At 43.7% G+C, this 17,464-nt stretch overlaps 2 protein-coding genes across 6 annotated transcripts; both read right to left on the bottom strand.

The window, feature by feature from the left end:
- Window positions 1-1,238: 1,238 nt before the first annotated feature.
- Window positions 1,239-5,422, bottom strand: LOC130380853 (coiled-coil domain-containing protein 152-like). Of its 2 annotated transcripts, XM_056588225.1 has the most exons (8): window positions 5,339-5,422; window positions 5,119-5,224; window positions 4,882-4,950; window positions 4,695-4,759; window positions 4,255-4,378; window positions 3,415-3,542; window positions 2,449-2,547; window positions 1,239-2,150 (listed from the first exon to the last, which is right to left on the bottom strand). In XM_056588225.1, exons 1-8 carry the CDS (start codon window positions 5,399-5,401, stop codon window positions 2,013-2,015), a joined length of 792 nt encoding a protein of 263 aa, XP_056444200.1. In that variant the 5' UTR covers window positions 5,402-5,422; the 3' UTR covers window positions 1,239-2,012. The 2 variants fall into 2 exon arrangements, with proteins under 2 accessions (XP_056444200.1, XP_056444201.1); XM_056588226.1 differs by lacking the exon at window positions 5,339-5,422 and having other exon boundaries at window positions 5,119-5,330.
- LOC130380852 (growth hormone receptor-like) lies at window positions 5,423-15,575 on the bottom strand. 4 transcript variants are annotated; one of them, XM_056588223.1, is made up of 10 exons: window positions 15,271-15,575; window positions 14,889-14,977; window positions 13,143-13,230; window positions 9,948-10,068; window positions 9,389-9,555; window positions 8,664-8,842; window positions 8,211-8,355; window positions 7,774-7,855; window positions 7,433-7,502; window positions 5,423-7,227 (listed from the first exon to the last, which is right to left on the bottom strand). In XM_056588223.1, the coding sequence occupies exons 3-10, from the start codon at window positions 13,219-13,221 to the stop codon at window positions 6,367-6,369; spliced, it is 1,704 nt and encodes a 567-aa protein (XP_056444198.1). In that variant the 5' UTR covers window positions 13,222-13,230; window positions 14,889-14,977; window positions 15,271-15,575; the 3' UTR covers window positions 5,423-6,366. The 4 variants fall into 4 exon arrangements, with proteins under 4 accessions (XP_056444198.1, XP_056444196.1, XP_056444197.1 ...); XM_056588221.1 differs by lacking the exon at window positions 14,889-14,977; XM_056588222.1 differs by lacking the exon at window positions 15,271-15,575 and having other exon boundaries at window positions 14,889-15,240.
- Window positions 15,576-17,464: the final 1,889 nt, after the last annotated feature.

Raw genomic sequence — 17,464 nt, 5'->3', positions numbered from 1 at the left:
TTTCAATCAAAGCATCTCAAAAGGCAATAGCAGGATCATTGTTTAGTCGCATTGCTATTATTCTTACCGTATCCTTTTCCAGGTAGACTCTGAGTCCCGACAGACGTCTTAAGAAATCCATGGGAAATGGAAATCCACTCTCAGAAGAACCGGATGCTGGATCCCAACAGACAGAACGGTCACACCGCTACACGGTAACATTGGACACACGGACGCTCTGGCAGAACCAGCTGTCACTTCCCACTGTAGAGGACAACTTCCCAGTGGTCCCAGCACATCCCATTAGCATCAACATAAGACACGCGGTCATGGTCCTCATTGTCCCACCACTCACCTCTACCTCCTCTCTCTCTCGCTCTCTCACTCTCTCTTTCTCTCTCTCTGAGTTCAGAGATTAAGGTGGCTTCATGCGCTTTAATCCACACTATCTATCTCTCTGTCTCAAACCCTTTTGCGCAAAAAGCTAATATAATGGAGCAGGAATGCAACCGATGCAGTCCTACAGACTGGTATCATGTAATACATAGATACACACACGCGAAAAAAATTGTCAGAGCCAGGGTCCGTCGCTGAGCGTATGTCTGTGCTTCACTGGGGCTTCGTCTCTGCCGCTTGATCCCTGGTAGTAGGGTGAGCCGCGCGGTGTGGATGAGGCGTTACATAAGATCGTTACCTTGTGTTCCCATCGGGATAAGCATGTTTGTGACCTGATTAGACCGGGTAAAAGGCTTATAGGAGAGCAGCAAGCGATCGGGGCCAACTCCCTTCAGGTGCACTAGGACCTGAGAGCAGAACTGGAGACAGATACTGGGAATGGAAGCCTTACTGGAAATCAGTGAAGAATCTAGTCATCCACGGTCTGTACTCTACGGTCCTTCCACTTTGCTCAAATGAAAATTGTCCAAATCACCATGGACATGCAAACGTAGGCCTACGGTTTTGTAGGTATCACACTGGAATGTTGGTTTCTGTAAAAAGGCAAATAAATACAATACAAAAAAGACATTACATTATTATCTTGTCTAACTTGTAAACGCAGAAACATTTTACATTGCGATATAGGCGGTGACCCTCCCTACCTAAATACTTCCTCCACCCTTCGTCTATGCCGTTTTTTGTCAACATTATTTGAGTTAAAATAGTCTGGGATGTGACAAGTGTTTCCCTGTAATCTACACAAACACTATAATTACATGGAATGTTTAAATCTTTCCAAAAATTGGCGGTTCAATATTTGTATTTATTTTGTTTTATTAAGTTCGGAAAAACAAACAAGCAGCAGATTATCATTAATAAACACTGAACCCAATCTCACCTTCTTGAAAAACATAGAAAGTGAAACCTGGTACTGATGACAGCAATGATCTGACGGAAACCCCACAAACACACACACACACACGCACACATACAAACACACTCTCTCACACACAAACACACACACACAGACACACACATAAATGCTTCTTTCATCTCATATTAGAGTTTGACTGGCCCTCCACTGACAATCAACGAAGAATAAATGTCCGATATTTGCAGCGTTGCACCTAGCCTCTGTGTTCTTACAAGGTCAGCATTAGTCTTGCAGTACAACACGCAACAACAACACTAACTAATTAGGTAAATTGGCATTAATGACTTGATCCTTCTGACAGGCTGGGAGTAATTCCAAGATGACGTTTCAAAAAGTTCTCCACTTCTGTGTGTGACCTGCCGCCTTGGTCTTGAACTGTGCTCTGATTGGATTACATCCGAGACAGGGTCATAGAAGAGGACTGGCCTCGTCATGGACAAACTGGTCCTGAACGAACCTGTGGCATCACGTCCACTACCTCGTACATGAAACCATGAAACCATAACCGAACCATAAACATCTGAACACCATGAGCAACAGCTTCACAAAGTAAACAAAGACATTTTGAAAATCATGAAAAAAAACAAAAAACGATATAATTTTGAATGGGATTTGAACTGAAATGGTGGTGTGAGTTACTGCATGGGCCGGTGAGGGACGGCTACATCCTCCTCCTCTTGAGGTGTCCGTCTGTGGAGCCGCTGGTGTGTTGCTGCTGCTGCTGCGCCTCCAGTGCCTGGATCCTCTGGCGCAGAGCCATGATCTCCCGGTCCTTCTCCTCCTGCATGAAGTGCAGTTTCTAGGAAACCACAAAAGCACTTAATCACTTGTGTCCTCTAGTGAAAACACGCACACGCACATGAATCGCATTCCCCCACTTCATGCACGCATACACAGGCCTGCATGCACACACACAGAAACAGACACAGACATATTGTTTTTATAACCATGTGTGCTTTCTTATTATTTACATGATATGTCCCACTAATAATTAATTAGTCAATTACATTTGATAAGCGCAGACAGGCAAGTAGAGATCAAAAGGCAGACCGGCAGACACACATGCATGCATAGATGGACAGAGACAGTTAGATCACCCTCTTGAAGATGTTGAGGTGGGCAGCACTGGGGTTCTGCTGGGTCTGCTGCTGACTGCGCTGGGCTGAGTTCTGAACCTTGGCGAGCGTCGCACCAAACTAACGACACAGAGCAACGTTATACACTCCTCTACTGTAGCATGTACCGTAACTACCTGAGGTAAACCACATCTAAGACATCAAACGTCTCCCACACAGACTATCTCAAGGATCTCTACATTGCACAAGCAGAAGCAACCATCATTTTTTAACGTCAATGCCATGAAGTATAGTGCCCTTCTATGATTCTTCTTAAGAAGGCATGGGGCTACTGCTCGATTCAAGAGCACGGTATCTGACTTGTTAGGGTGCACTCACACTAGGCCATCTGGCCGTGGCCGTGGCCGTTTTCACACCTAACCGTGCTCAAATCTGCCAGTGTGAGTGTTGCCAGTCTGGCCAGGCAGGGCAATTTGGCCACTTGGGAGAGGTGTGTTGCTACGGTACGGGCCGCTACGGTACAGATGCTAATGAGCCGACACGCACACACGCACGGCTACGCAACCTGAGCTGGATGACGTATAGTCCATGCGACGACCATGGACATAATAAAGGCGACGAGCCTTCTTTCCCATTAAACGGTAAACATATATCCAAATAAGCAACAGACTCAGCAAAGTGCGAACTGTGTTCTCTGTGTTGTTGTCCATTGTTATTAAAACTCTGACTGGCGGCAGACTTTCTTATGGTCTGCGCAGCGGACGCTTGGTGATGACGTATTAGAATACGAAGTGATGACGTATGTACAAGAGCCTACCGTGGCCAGGCCACAGTTGTGACGGCCAACGGCCACGGCCACATGGCCTAGTGTGAGTGCAGGCCAGAGAACAATGGGGCCAGTTGAGCACGGCTAGGTGTGAAAACGGCCAACGGCCACGGCCAGATGGCCTAGTGTGAGTGCACCCTTAGATATCTGGCTTGTTTAACCTCCATTCGAAGCTTGAGGAGCTGGTTCTGTGTCTCCTTCTCCTGGTTCTTCAGCGTGTCCTTCATGCGCTGCAGTTCAGCCTCTTTGCCCTCCAGAAGTCTCGCCAGCTCTGCGTCTTTAGTTTCCACTGGGATGGAAAGGCAAGGCCATGATGTCACATCACCTCACAAGGGCCTGATAACAGGTCTGTGACGGCAGTATTTCTTCACAATTGTAGTGATGGGACATTCCGTTTTATTTATTGCTCGTCCATTCAAAAGATAATATTTGCCTTCAAGATATTTACTGATCCTGATACCGAGTTGTATAGTCTAAATAAATCACGATGAGATGATATGCCCTCGAAATGACGTTTTGAGGGTGCCAACGTGTGGTTTGAGGAAAGGGGGATGACAAAACTAGTTTTTTTTCTGTTACAATACTTTAAATGTCCATATGGTTAAATGTAATGTTCCCTCGGTTATACAGAGTGTTTAACACGGTTGGATTGACATCCACTGACAATAAATTATTTGTTTCGTCATTTATCAAATTACATTTATAGCTTGAATTGGAATGCAAATAATATCTGACTTTTCTGTTTCAGATAATTCACGTTCATTTTTCTGGACTGTTTGTCAGAAAAAGCTATATGTAAGCATCACTTTAGATTAGAACACACAAATCTGCTGTTAGAATACCTCTTTGTTCTGTGTGTGTGTTTTGACAGAAGTTAGTACGGAAGTTCATAGTAATAAACAGTTGTTGGCAGATATGCCTCAGTTCAGAAGTCACTAAAACAGCTCCATCTACAGGCAACAGACATGGTTGGCTCGGTACCGTCACATCATGTTCTTTACATTGCTTGAGGATGTCCTGAATCTCCCGCTGGCACTGCTGTTTTACCGTCTCCAGCGCCCTCTGGTGGCGCCCTTCCTCCTCTTCCATAACATTCAATAGCTTCTGTAGTTCACCATCTTTCTCCTGGAAAGGTCACCAGGCATTAGTTCTATTAAAGATTATTTTAAAAAAAGTAGAAATCTAATCTTTGTGGCAGCATGCGACAATTCTGGTGTTAGATGTTTTAAAAAGCTAAACAAAGCCTTAAAATATACCTTATCTTTTATCATTCTAGTTGTAGTCCTACCAGTAGTGTAGGGAAAATAAAAATGATCATGGTCATTGCCTATTTTATTTTCGAATGACTACAAACAGAAATGCTATTTTTAAGTAAGATAAAGTAAAAAACTAAATGATGTGTATGTGCTGTGTAAATTAATCACACATCTTCCATCCTTACCGCAATTCTCCTCTCGTTATGTCTTTTCATTTCAGCCATTCTGTCCTTCAAACTGTCGTTAACGTCTGTCAGTAAGATCATCGTTAAATTAATTCGATAATTGTGATGTAATTTATTTTTTAATTATGATTTAAATAAATGTGTGGTATGTGTGCTATCACGCAGTGAGAGTGGTGAGAGGTTGCACCTCTGAGGTTGTACTGCTGCTGAAGCGTCTCCTGGACTGTGTTCACTGTGACCAGAATACCGTCTCTCTCTGCAACACAAGCCATACGTGGATAAAGTCACTGTTTTGATGTTGCTTAATAGTTAACAGCAATGAAAGAGACTGCAATAGTCGTTTTCCTTATCGGAAGTTTCCTTGGTCCAGCATTAGGAGGAGACATCCTCCCATTACAGAGTCAGACAGTGTACATTACGGTACCCTCCATCAGACTTCTCTCTTTGATGAGGGAGAACTTCAGAGTCCGCTGGGCGTCATCCAGCTTCGCCTCTAGCATGTTATTTTCGCCGATCTTTCTGCAAATTGTCTATTACAATTAAAAAGAATTAGACTCTCAAAATAGCTTCATTCTAGGCTATTCTCATATATTAATGCTATTCTAATGGTAGACTGTAACTCCATGACCCTTTGTTAGGCCTACCTGTTCCAACAGAGTGAAACAGCCCATTAGTTTCTCAATATCGACACACGTTAACTTTGACATCTTGTAAAAACTGCTTGTCCAAACACGGAGCTTTTGTTTTTATTTTCAAATGACCGTTTGCCATCTGTGCTAGCTAACCAGAAGCTATTTACACCATACGCTATCTGACTTTCACCATCCAATCACAGACTAGGGTCCAAACCGTGTACACCAATCACAGATCACTCAGATCACACAGCGAAGAAGTCACCAACTTTATTTGCAAGTGCACTACAAAAAAAACAGGTTCATCACGTTCAATCGCACTGTGATAAGTCAGTGTGAAGCAGCATGATATCCTACATTTTTAAGTATAACATAAAAAAAATCTGTCTAAACTTTTAAAGGTGTGACTTAAAAGAGGTTTAGCTTTTCAATGTTATATATCCAAGAGGAGGCCTACTGACTTTTTACAAATATGTTTTATGAGAAACAAAATACTTGGCCGAGTTAACAAAACAGTAAAAAAAATATTATATGTAAAAAAACACCAAACCAACTCACTTTACAATGTCTTTTTTTTAATTCCTCAACAGAGGTCGCTACTTAGAATGACTAAACCGAGACAAACTTTTTTGTTTTACCTCAGGGCTTATTCGGAAAAATCTAACCAGACCAGTTCCAAACAAAGACATTCCCTGGGTTATATGTTTTTTTGTGGTCTGTACATTTCCCCCCTAAGCAAAACAGTTGTGTAAGGGGATGAACCAGACCCCGAGGAGTGGTTGTGTTAAACACTTCACAACTGACACGTTAGGTGGCCCTGTGTCATTCCACGAGGTACACAGTCCTCCCAGTAAAACCTAAAGAGAACTCTCTCATAATCTTTATTCTTCTGTGACAGCAGTAGTGTCACCCTCCTCCTCCAGATGGCGATAGAGAGACTAACGGTGGTGCCCCGAGCCCAGGCACCAAATGTTACACACCACATCGTATCTTCAACACAATTTGGCTGGCAGCCAACATGTGGAATACATGTTCACGATCTAGGGCGTGATGTCCCGCAAAAGGTCGGGGGTCAGGTATCCCTCAGGCGTCGGCACAGACTTGGGCGTGCATAGCCAGGCGACGGGTGTGTTGTTGGGCCCCAGCAGCAGGCTGTTCTGCTTGTCCACCCCCTCCACCAGGGTGTAGCTCAGGGGTTGTGCAGCCGTGTAGGCCCCTTGGGGACAGCCCTGGCACCCCCAGGAAGGCAGGGCTGACGGTGGGACGCTGGGCTCCCCTACGGTCGTCTTGCCCGCGTCCCGCTCTGAGGAGTACCCCCAGGTTTCAGCCTCTTCCGCGTCCGCCGTCATCACCAGCCGGAAGTCGATCTTTGCGTTTTCCTTCTCCTCCTCCTCCTCCTCCTCCTCCTCCTCCTGCTTGTGCTTCTCCTCCTCCTCTTCCTCCTCCTCCTTCCGCTGTGCCTCCTCCTCCCCGGCCTTGAGGAGCACCTCTCCGGAGCCGTGCACGTGGCTCACAAGGGTGTACAGATCGGCGGGGGGGAGGCCCACGGGGCCCGCCCGCTCCCGGGTCGGCCAGGCAGAGGGGTCCCGGGCGGGGCCGCGGGGCGCGGGGGGCTCGCAGGAGGGGGAGCGGCCGTGGTCGGACGGGCCGTCGCAGCAGCAGCAGCTGTCCCGGCCCGAGTCGCTGTCGTCCCGGAGCCCCAGGGAGGAGAGGGGCGCGCGGGGCGAGGAGGGGGAGCCGGCGTCCCCGGGCCCGCATGAGCCCTCCTCCTCCTCCTCCTCCTCCTCCTCCTCGATGTCCAGGTCGATGAACTCCACCCAGGGGTCGCTCTGGTCGTTGTTGGTAGACTTCAGTTGGTCGTGCGTCCCCAGAGCGGACATCAGCTCCGACAGCTTGCCGTTCTGCCCCACACAACATAAATAAATTATACATTATTGTTATTATTATACTAACTGACTTTCTCAGTTTGTATTATTGCTCCCTGCTTAAGCATCAGTTTAAGTTCAAAAACGTACAAACTATTTTTTGATCGAATTGCATTCCAAAAAAATTTAGTCAATTTCCTACGGAATTTCGTACAGAAATAGTAATTAATTTATTGGGAACCTTGAGTAGTTCTGGGTCAAATCCTCTGATTTTAGGTCCAGGAACCCGAGGCAGGAGTATAACCATCAACCTAATGGAAGTACAGACACATTCATATAGGAATATTATTAGGAACATCAGGTCATTTTGGGTATACAATTATCGATTATAATACTACTATATAATGATAAAACGTAAAAGAAATCTAGCAAAATTACACTTTAAATAATAGCAGCATAATTAATTAATTAATTGGATGAAGATGTATATATTAGCCACTCCTTATGTGAACACATTGCATTGTCTACTCCGTAAATCACTAAAGTCAGTATTCAATGCTCAGAACGCTAAGAGGGACTTACCTTTGTTGCATGACCAATATTAGAACGCCAAGGAAACACAAGGCAGCGAAAATCAAGAGGATGGCAATAGGGAATCTGGAGACTGAGAATAAAAAAAACAAAACATAAAATGTTATAATTGAAATGCTAACTTCATAATACAGTTGGATGAATAAAAACAATAAACACAGGTTGAGATATTTTGTATTTACAGGGTCCTACTTCATTCAAAGGTTCTTGTGTAAAAATCACAGCCCACCACGTCAACACCGTATCCCTGCCATAGTTGGACTTTGGAAACAGGTTTGACGGCGGAAACTTCGATATTTTTTTCCCAAAACGTGTATGTAGCAGAATTCTCTTAAAACAAATAGCTTAGTTATCTTTTATCAGAGCATCGGAGTGTGACACTATCGCTTGAAATAGATAATGAAGGAGAAAACATTCTATGGTTTCACCTTGGGAGGCGACACGGATGAATAGGGAGTCGCTGAAAGCTCCAAACTCCTTGAAGGACAGCATCCTAGACCTCACTCTGACCTCGTGGTCCACGTTGGTCTGCAGCCCATAGAGTGAGGTAACCGTGTTCCTCTGAAGGTCTTTCTATTAAAGGGAGCCAGGGAACATCATCACCGGCTTTCCAATAACCAGGGGTAAAAGGTCCTGGCCTCAGCTTAACCATTAGCTCTGAGGGCGACCGGGGACAGGGACAACAAAGGTCATGAACTTTGGTTTCGAGTCCTTAAAATCAGAGGAAAATCCCAGTTTCAACAGAATCCTTATCAGTTAGAAACCAAATACCCTAATGTTTAAGACCGTTAACGGATCCTACATCAATTCGACAACAATCACATCCCAGATATCGGAAGCATGAATTCATCGTGCTTTTCAACAGTGATTCGGACGCCCACCGATTTCCAGGCGTCGGCGGCCCCCTCGCGGTGCTGCACTTCGTACTCGAGCCTCATCCAGCCCGTCTTGACGTCGGCCGTCTGCGGGGCCTTCCAGCTCAGCCTGACGTCGAAGTGGGTCCCGCTCGGGGCCACTGTCAGCAGGGTCCAGTTCAGCTCCACAGGTGGATGGGGTTGAACTGGAGGTACATCAGGGACAAGAAGAATTAAGACCAAATGAAGGAGGTTGGAAAAGTATCAGCCCCTTTCTGTTACATTTGAGGGTTGACATTTATAATATGTCATAATATTGTTTATAAAATGTTTATATAATGGACGTACAAATGTTTGTATTCCTTTTTTCAGAAACCAATACTGGTTCATTGGAACTATTGTTCTGTAAGGAATATGTTTATATTTAATTAAAATAAGAAAATTATACTTCCACTACGCCTACATTGAATGCTAACTACTAACAACATCAACAATTATAAGATAATTAAAAATTATATAGGACCACATTTCTGAAATACAAAAGCAGAAACTGCGTTAACCCTATCTATCTATCTATCTATCTATCTATCTATCTATCTATCTATCTATCTATCTATCTATCTATCTATCTATCTATCTATCTATCTATCTATCTCTATATCTATATATAGATATATATATATGTATATATAAATGAACATTGATTCAACATCAGGTTTCTGAAACAAGCCGAAGAAGAGCTTCCCTCTCACCGATCTCCTCGATGGGGAAGATTCTCTCGTCATAGAGGACGGCGCGGTCCCGGGAGAAGAGCTGCACACTGTAGTAGATCCAGATGCTGGTGTGGTTCTCACTGAAGTAGCACTCACTGGTGCCGGGGGGGCCGTACTGGGGACACTCTCTGAGGGACTGGAGGTTCCTGCGGGTGTCGGGAGAGTAATCGGCTGATGGTGAACGTTGACTTTGCTCATTTACGTTTGAGGCAGGAAAGAAGAAAACAGGGTCAAATAATTTGATACGACAAAAAAAAGAGCAGAGGAGACGGTGAAACAGGCTTGTAATAGACTGGTATATGTTCTATATTATCTTCCATTTTGCAAAACCAAACCAAAAGAGTTTTGCCATGTCGACTGGAACGCTGCAGCAGGAATAGACACAACAATCCAAGAAAATAAACGGTTTGTGATAACACTGCACCTGGTTATTTTTGGCAGGCCACCTGTGTTCTTTATTAGTTCCAAATACCAAATCCCACGTGCAAGGCCACTACATTTCCTAGAAATGCGATTCATGTTCTTAGGATGTTCTTACTTTTTAATGTAGAATAGCCTGAGGTCTCCGGGCTGTGATAGGTTCTGGAATGTTCCGACATTCCAACTGCAGCGGAAGGTTTCCATGTCGTTAGAAACACAGCTGGTCAGATGGGGAAGGACTGATCCGGGGAGGGGGGGGGGGGGGGGGGGGGGGGGGGAGAGGGGCAGAGGAGAGAGGAGGGAAAGGGAGAGGGAGAGGGAGAGGGAGAGGGACAAACATTATGGCTTAGGACACACTTCAGAACCACTTGCTTCATGTTAACCCTTACACGCCGTCAACATGATGTGTAGGGTCCTGCTGGGACTTGTTTGACTGAGGTCGATCCGGGCTGGCAAGTCGTAATTTAAAACCGCAGAAGCAGCAGCGCTGGGGGGGAACGGCAGCTCAACTTTCCTAGAAGTGTGTGATCTCTGCCCCGCGGGAGACGCAAGGGTAGCCTACCTACCGGCCTCCAAGGTCCCGAGAGAGGCCTCAGAGAACACACTGAGGGGTATTTGGGCAGGCCGGAAACCTGTTCAAATATGTGAACTAAACCGAAGCAATCGCTCTGTGTTGAGGAGGTATGCATGATATGATGTACCTCATGCCAGAATAGGAACGCCTTGATAAACTGTATAAAGCCTTGAAATCATATCCTTTATAAGGATCAGCAGTGCAGTGCTTTCTTTTATTCAATAGTCCATCACTATTCAAGCAACAGCCATAAGCCATGCTTTAAAACTCACAACACACCCCCTACAATAATATCCATCTCCATCAACCATCCACTGCAATGTACAGGGATTATGGCTGTCAGTATATATATCAGAAAAATATTACATTTGGAGCGAGTGCCAAGGACAAAATGACTCCTTCACTGCTAAAGTTGATAAATGATGGGTGGTGCACTGGTGATGGTAAATATCTCCTGCCAGCAAGGACTCTTTTTTTTTGTTCAAGGAGGAGGGCGGGGTGGTGAAATATAAAAATAACCTGTTTACCAGATCTATGACTCCTACCAGGAACATCTACAGGGGGAAAAACATCTGATACTCTGCTACGTCAAGATAGAGATTCCAGTCCTAATTATTAGGTGAACCAAAATCCACCACTGCACTGTTGTGTTTTATCAATCACTCAACCTGTTGAGTACGCACGGGAACTGGAGATGGGATTATATTCTATAAATAGATTTATATTATTAGAAACAATTATAAAGATCATTCAAATAAAATCATATTTATCAGTGAATAAGGTATAATTGCTTTTTATTTGTGTTCATTTGTGTAAACTCTTAATAAACACACCGGGATCATAAAACATCGTTGCAGATTTCTTCCCACCCACTGTTTCTCATTGGCCAATGCCTTCTTGTGGTAATAATCGTGTATCAAGACAGCGCTGGCTCTCTTTGCTCAGCGATTTCATGCATTTTTATCTTCATTGTTTTATTTGCATAAGAGGTAGTTTCACCGAAAGGTCTTGCCGACTATTTCGTGGTACACCTCAAGCACAAGGTGGGGAACTGCTGTTCTGGCTTTGTGATAGGAGCGCTTGTGTAACCTTAATAACCGTGGTGCATGTGCACAATGGGTTGATGGTCTGGAAGCATGAACGGGACCCGTGTTTGCACAGTGATCTGTGAGCTTGACTTCATAAGTAAATACACGCACAGTAGATACCAAGGCTGCCATTGCAAAAAGAAACCTACAATTTTCATGGATGTAAATAAAAATGAATACTTGCATCATCAGAAAGCACACATTTATCTTTTTAGAGATAATTTTGTGTGATCTTATTATTATTTGTCACACTGTAACATGTATGTGGTGTGCCACACTGAAGCCTACTGTTCGTGTTAGATAATCAATGACAGTCATTTCTAATGCCCCCGAGCACTACTACTATTACTTCTGTCCTGCGAGTGCCCTCCATTAGGCCCCTTCATATGAGATTATTGAAGCCATTTCCCTCCCTCGGCTACGTGCTAGCTGTGATATCGGAGACACTTCCTGTCCTAAACAGTTAACAGGGTCATCCAAAGTACAAGGCAACAAACCGACTATCTAACCCTGACCGCCATCCAACATCTCTCTGCTGGAATCCATCACAACAGACAGCAATGTACAAGAAAGTCCAAAAGCAGTCTCTCTAGAATATAATACGTTTTTGTATTTGGACCGGAGAAATGCACGGGTATTTTGCATTGGCAACCGTGAAAGCTTTTGGAACAATACAAAACATTGAGTGGAAGTGGAAAAAAAGAGCATGAAGCGAGGCACTCCAAATGCTTTCTATTATGATTTCTTTGATTGCGTGTCGAGGTCTGCAAATTGGAGCCTGCTGAAGCCAACTTCCCAGAGCCAACAGATCAAACTTGGCGGGCGCACCCGGGATTCTAGGAAAACTGTTTCTGTTAACTATCTGGCACCACACACACCGCGGTGGTGGCCTCTCCAAAATTCTATCGGCAGCGCGCGGAACGGTACTTAATACGCACATCGGAACACAAACAGCCTGTTTCACCAAACAAGTGGCTCAGCGCAACGAAAAGAAGTCACTCGAGGCATCTTGAGCTGCATTCCAAGGGCATTAGCATCTGAACACAACAACAGTGCATGCATGCAAACAGGCAAACAATCGGTCCAGAACCAGCAAGTCCTTCTCTAAAAAGGGAGTATCAGACAAGAGTGCTCCCTATTGTTCTATGTTGCCCCAGAGAGGAATGGTTCTTGCCGCTACACAGGAATTCCTGGGAAGCCGCTTCACTATAAATCGACTGGCTCTCCTCCAAGCCTCGTCTCTGTACAGCGCTTTAGTGTTATGCAACACACACACACTTACACAAACTGTATCTGTTTGAATGCCTCAGCCCCGTCTCTGATGAAGTCTCATGTTTTGCTTTTGGTTAATACATAACTAAATTATAATCTTTTTGTTATCTGTTGCTGGATACATAATGAATAAGATTTAAGTATATACTTATACATTCCACAGCGGGTTCAAAAGAACAATACATTTTCGTGAAGGGTTATGCATTGTAATAAAAAGGAATCTGTTCATCACCGGCTATGGGCTAAACAGGGGGACTAACACTGCAGGCAAACTCTAGGTTTATGTCTGGATAACACATTGCGTAGTACACACACATGTGAACATACATTTGACAAACAACACACACGAGGGAGGGATCTAGTAAATCCTGGTACATACCATGCTCAGAGGCCAGTTCCTGTGCAGAAAGCGTGCCCAGTATGAGGAGTGAGAGGAGCAGGGAGAGTGAGGCAGCCATGGCGTGGAACTATACAGGGAGAACATGTGGTGACTCAATGTACTCAGCGCGACTCAAGCCACACTACTCCCACCTCTTCCTGGTCCAGCCCACTACCACCATTAAATAGGTCCAGAGAAGGCCACTCCTTGACTCCCCCCACTCACACGCACACAAACACACATACACGCACGCACACGCACACACACACCACACACACACACACACACACACACACACACACACCCACACACACACACACACACACACACACACCTCCACAAAAACCCTAATTAAAATACAATATAAAACACAATAAAAAAAGACATCAATACATTAATAAAATGTGTGAGAATTCAATGTTAATGTAATCAACGACAAAATAATATATAGGCTAGTTGTGAAGAGCATGAAAAATGCTCCCTGCTTAAACAGCATTCCAATGCACAAGGCTTTTGAAGTGGACTGGACTATGAGTAATAAATACTTGTGGGTCTGCAAAACATTGAAGCGGTAGGCTTTATAAATCTTTTTTTACCACCCTAAGAAAAAAAAGACCAATAAAATAAGCACAATAAAAAAACAATGACAAAAAAATAGGGATTTCTCATAATGCTTCAATCGTTAATTCTAATGATTTATCTTCCCTTTTCCTTGATGTTTTGCATTGTGTAACCGGTGCTTTAAATGACATTTATTCCAGTTGTACTGGTGCCAGATCTTGTGAAATCTAAAACTCCCACTTCCCAGGCTCAGCCGAGAATTCGAAAGAAACAGTATTGTTATGGGTTTAGACCATTCAAATTTACTCTTCCCTGCCCTCAGTTATGCTATTATAGTTCTATATTATTTGTATTATATTAGTCCTGCCTTTTATCCTTTTACTTATCATTTACTTGTATAATTGGCTAACATAATACACTATGCGCAATAATAATATGCACCCCAATTGTTTGTTACTTCTTATACTGATACATTTTCATGCATGAGTAATGTTTAAAAATTGTAATGCAATGAAAATTAAGTTGGGTTACTGCTGAGAAAAAAACACTTTTAGCTTATCCTGCCAACCATTTGCAAGACATAATATAGATAGGCCTACTTACCATTTTACCTTATGATGATACAAACTTTTTTTTTCGTACGGTAAAATAAAAATAAGAAGCCATGGTGCATCACTGTGACCACCATCATATTTACTAAATGGTAATATTGGTAGGAGGGTATAATAATACAGATAAGAACGATTGAGGGTTTCCGGTGTTCAACACAGCTCTTGACTTTGCTGCAGAGAAAAACATCCTACTCCATACTCAGGATGTGAGTGACTGCAGGAGCAGCTGAAGATGACGTAGCCACGTGACTGTATAGGCGCGTGAATGCAGGCCGTTTTATGCTCATTAAAGGAAAACCCGCAAAACGTATTCATTTAAATGAAGATGTGTGGTCCAACGTTTTAATAACGAAATCCATTTGTTTAACATTTGCAGCCGAATGAATAATCAATAAATAAATCGTAATTTATTTTGTAAATGTGGAAAAAGGCTACATAGGAACTTGGCCATTTGAACTCAATCTGTCAGTTGGTGATTATCAGATGCCATTATTTAATTTGTCCAATTAATTGGCGTTCATAAACGTTGGTTAATGTGAGTTGATCTGGACCCGCGACAGCTTTGCCCTTTTACCTTAACTTTCTTTCATTATGGTGTGCAGCAAAACCAGGCAGTTCATTTCATACAGCCGTCCACTGATTCAAATGTGTCATTTTGGGATTCTGTCAAAAACGAGGGGAAATAAATGTAACTACCAGGCTGCAATTAGGCCTACTTGCTGACTTACGTGACTGACTCTTCCAATAACTATCTTAAATAAAAAACAGGGGGCTTACGTGTTGTATTCTATACAAAGGAAGGAAGGGACAAAAAAACTGAAAATATTGTAGGCCTAATAGGAAATAAATAGTAGCCTATAGCCTATATAAGAGATTTAGTAGAAAACGTGTGAAACGACGTAAACCTGAAGTTGGAAGGGTCGTATCAGAGCCGTGACGTGAGCAAAACAACTCACCTTAGTCCTAGTAGGCTAAATAGCCCTCAGTCCACTCGTTCCCTTTTCAATATGTCGATGTATTAACAGTTCTTCTGCAGAAAAATCCAAACCCGGTAACCCGGACCAAAGAGCGCATCTGGCGGCCAGGTTTGAAGGACAATAACACCATGTCCCAGACGGGTGTTTCGCTTTCCAGGAAAGCACGACTCTGCGTCCACATGGATCCCGGATGCATGTTGCCTATAAATAGGTTACAACTGCAGGACAGAAGTTACACGTTTCTTTTATTCTGGGGTAGAGACAAAAGCAGCAGAGGTGACATCTTTCGGCCATGTGTGGGACCGCTACGGATTTATGTTAGACCACAAGGGCAGTTCATCTGTCAAATAGTCCTACGGCATTTAGGATGGATCATATAAAGACAACACGAATGGTAGGGGAGGGTGCCGAAATCTTAACGTTGGCCCACATGTAAACTCTCAACGAAGGAGTTGTAATGTTTCTCAATGTATATGAAATCCTACGACGATTATATGGTTGCTAGGAAATTGAGTCTCTTTAATATGTCGTTTCGCCGTGCAGGTAAAGGTTGCTCTGATTTCCTCTTGAACTAGTAGGCCTACGCGCTAGATGGGCTAGCCCACTCAAACCCATAAAGCCGACCTATAGACACATTACATCTCCCTTTCTAACTCCATATGCATTTGCAAGCTTTCCATAAAACATTGTCCAACGTAACATTTCAATTGAACTCAAATCTATATTTCATTGTTCTCCTCACACCTTTTGATAAAAGCAATACGTTTACTTGACTTATCACCACCCATAACATTGAACACAAAAGCGTTCCTTCTCCTAGACATTCCCCTTCAGTCTCATCTTCTCCAAGCCTCTCTGGTGGTCTTACAGGTCATGTTGACAAGCGTCTCTGTGTTTGGTGGAGGAGAATCCTCAGTGTGGCTGTCTGAATGTACACTGATCTGCTCCCCCTGCATGAGCCCCTAAGCAAACTTCTGCGGTAACGCCTAAACACTTGTCCATCATCAGGTTGTACTGTGAAGGATCTAGGACTCACTTCTTTAGGGACAGTTGCCTTTCTGTTCCATGATCGTTTTGTTGTTTAGTCGATTGTTGTGTCCTCAATTTTCACTGCATCATTTTCCTGTAGAGCTCTCCTGGCGTTTTTTTCATAGTTATTCCTCGGTTTCAGCTTGAGCTGTCGCTGTTTCTCATCAGTCCTCTCTTGTCCTTTCCAGTTGGAAGATGTGTCAGTGTGTCACGCAACTTGTGGCCCATGAGCAGCTCGGCAGGAGAGGCCCCATACACCAATGGTGCTCAATAAAGCTAGATGAGGATCTGCGGTCCATTGTCATTCACCAGATTGGGTAATCCCATGCCTTGCAGAAAACGATCTAGCCCATCAGCTAATTGTGTGGGATCACTGAATTAGCTGATGGGCTAGAAAGCTGTGATATTTCAGGATAGTTTGAGAAGTAATCTATCACCACAAGATAGTCTTTGTCATGTAGATGTAATGGATCAGTTTCCACCTTTTGGGTTGTGTATATCACCTCAAGGTCATACCTCCGAAGCTTCTAGGAGACATTTCATTTAGGTTCTTCTTGATTATCAAAATCAGCAGTTTGTGATCGGTCTCAGCTGTGAAAGTTGGCAGACTTTCGGTAGGTTACCGTGTCCCGAACGATGTGCGATGTGAGTGTTGCATTTTCGCTGTTAATCTGATATAGATCATCTTAACCAATCCCAGGTCTTCACATGGTCTTACTCCTAGGAGTGATTTCCCATTAGAAACCACCACAAATAGCACATTGTGCAGCTATCCTTTCAGTCTGCTCGCTCATAACAAGAAAATCATACAGGCTATATCCAATATAGCTAAGGCCAATTAACTGGCCCAATGTGACTGAGTGATTAACCATTCTTCACTGCTTACATGTGAACAGAATGAGCTAATCAGAAGAGATTGTAGCACATCTGGTGGTACGGCTCAATTTTTGCAAATTTACAGACGAGTTTGCAAATAGCTGGGTCTTTGGCATGTAGATTCAGGCATGGGGCCATGGGGACTTTTGCACCAGCACTGATCTCGTGCATCAACTAGTAAAACACACACACACACACTCACACAGACATAGACACACACACACACACAAACACACACAGGCCTACGTAAAAGGGCAATGGTTAAACC

Source organism: Gadus chalcogrammus, chromosome 4, assembly GCF_026213295.1.
Source record: "Gadus chalcogrammus isolate NIFS_2021 chromosome 4, NIFS_Gcha_1.0, whole genome shotgun sequence".
NCBI classification, from domain to species: Eukaryota; Metazoa; Chordata; class Actinopteri; order Gadiformes; family Gadidae; genus Gadus; species Gadus chalcogrammus.
The sequence above is the reverse complement of the archived record's forward strand: the minus strand, read 5'-3'. Positions and strand labels throughout refer to the sequence as shown.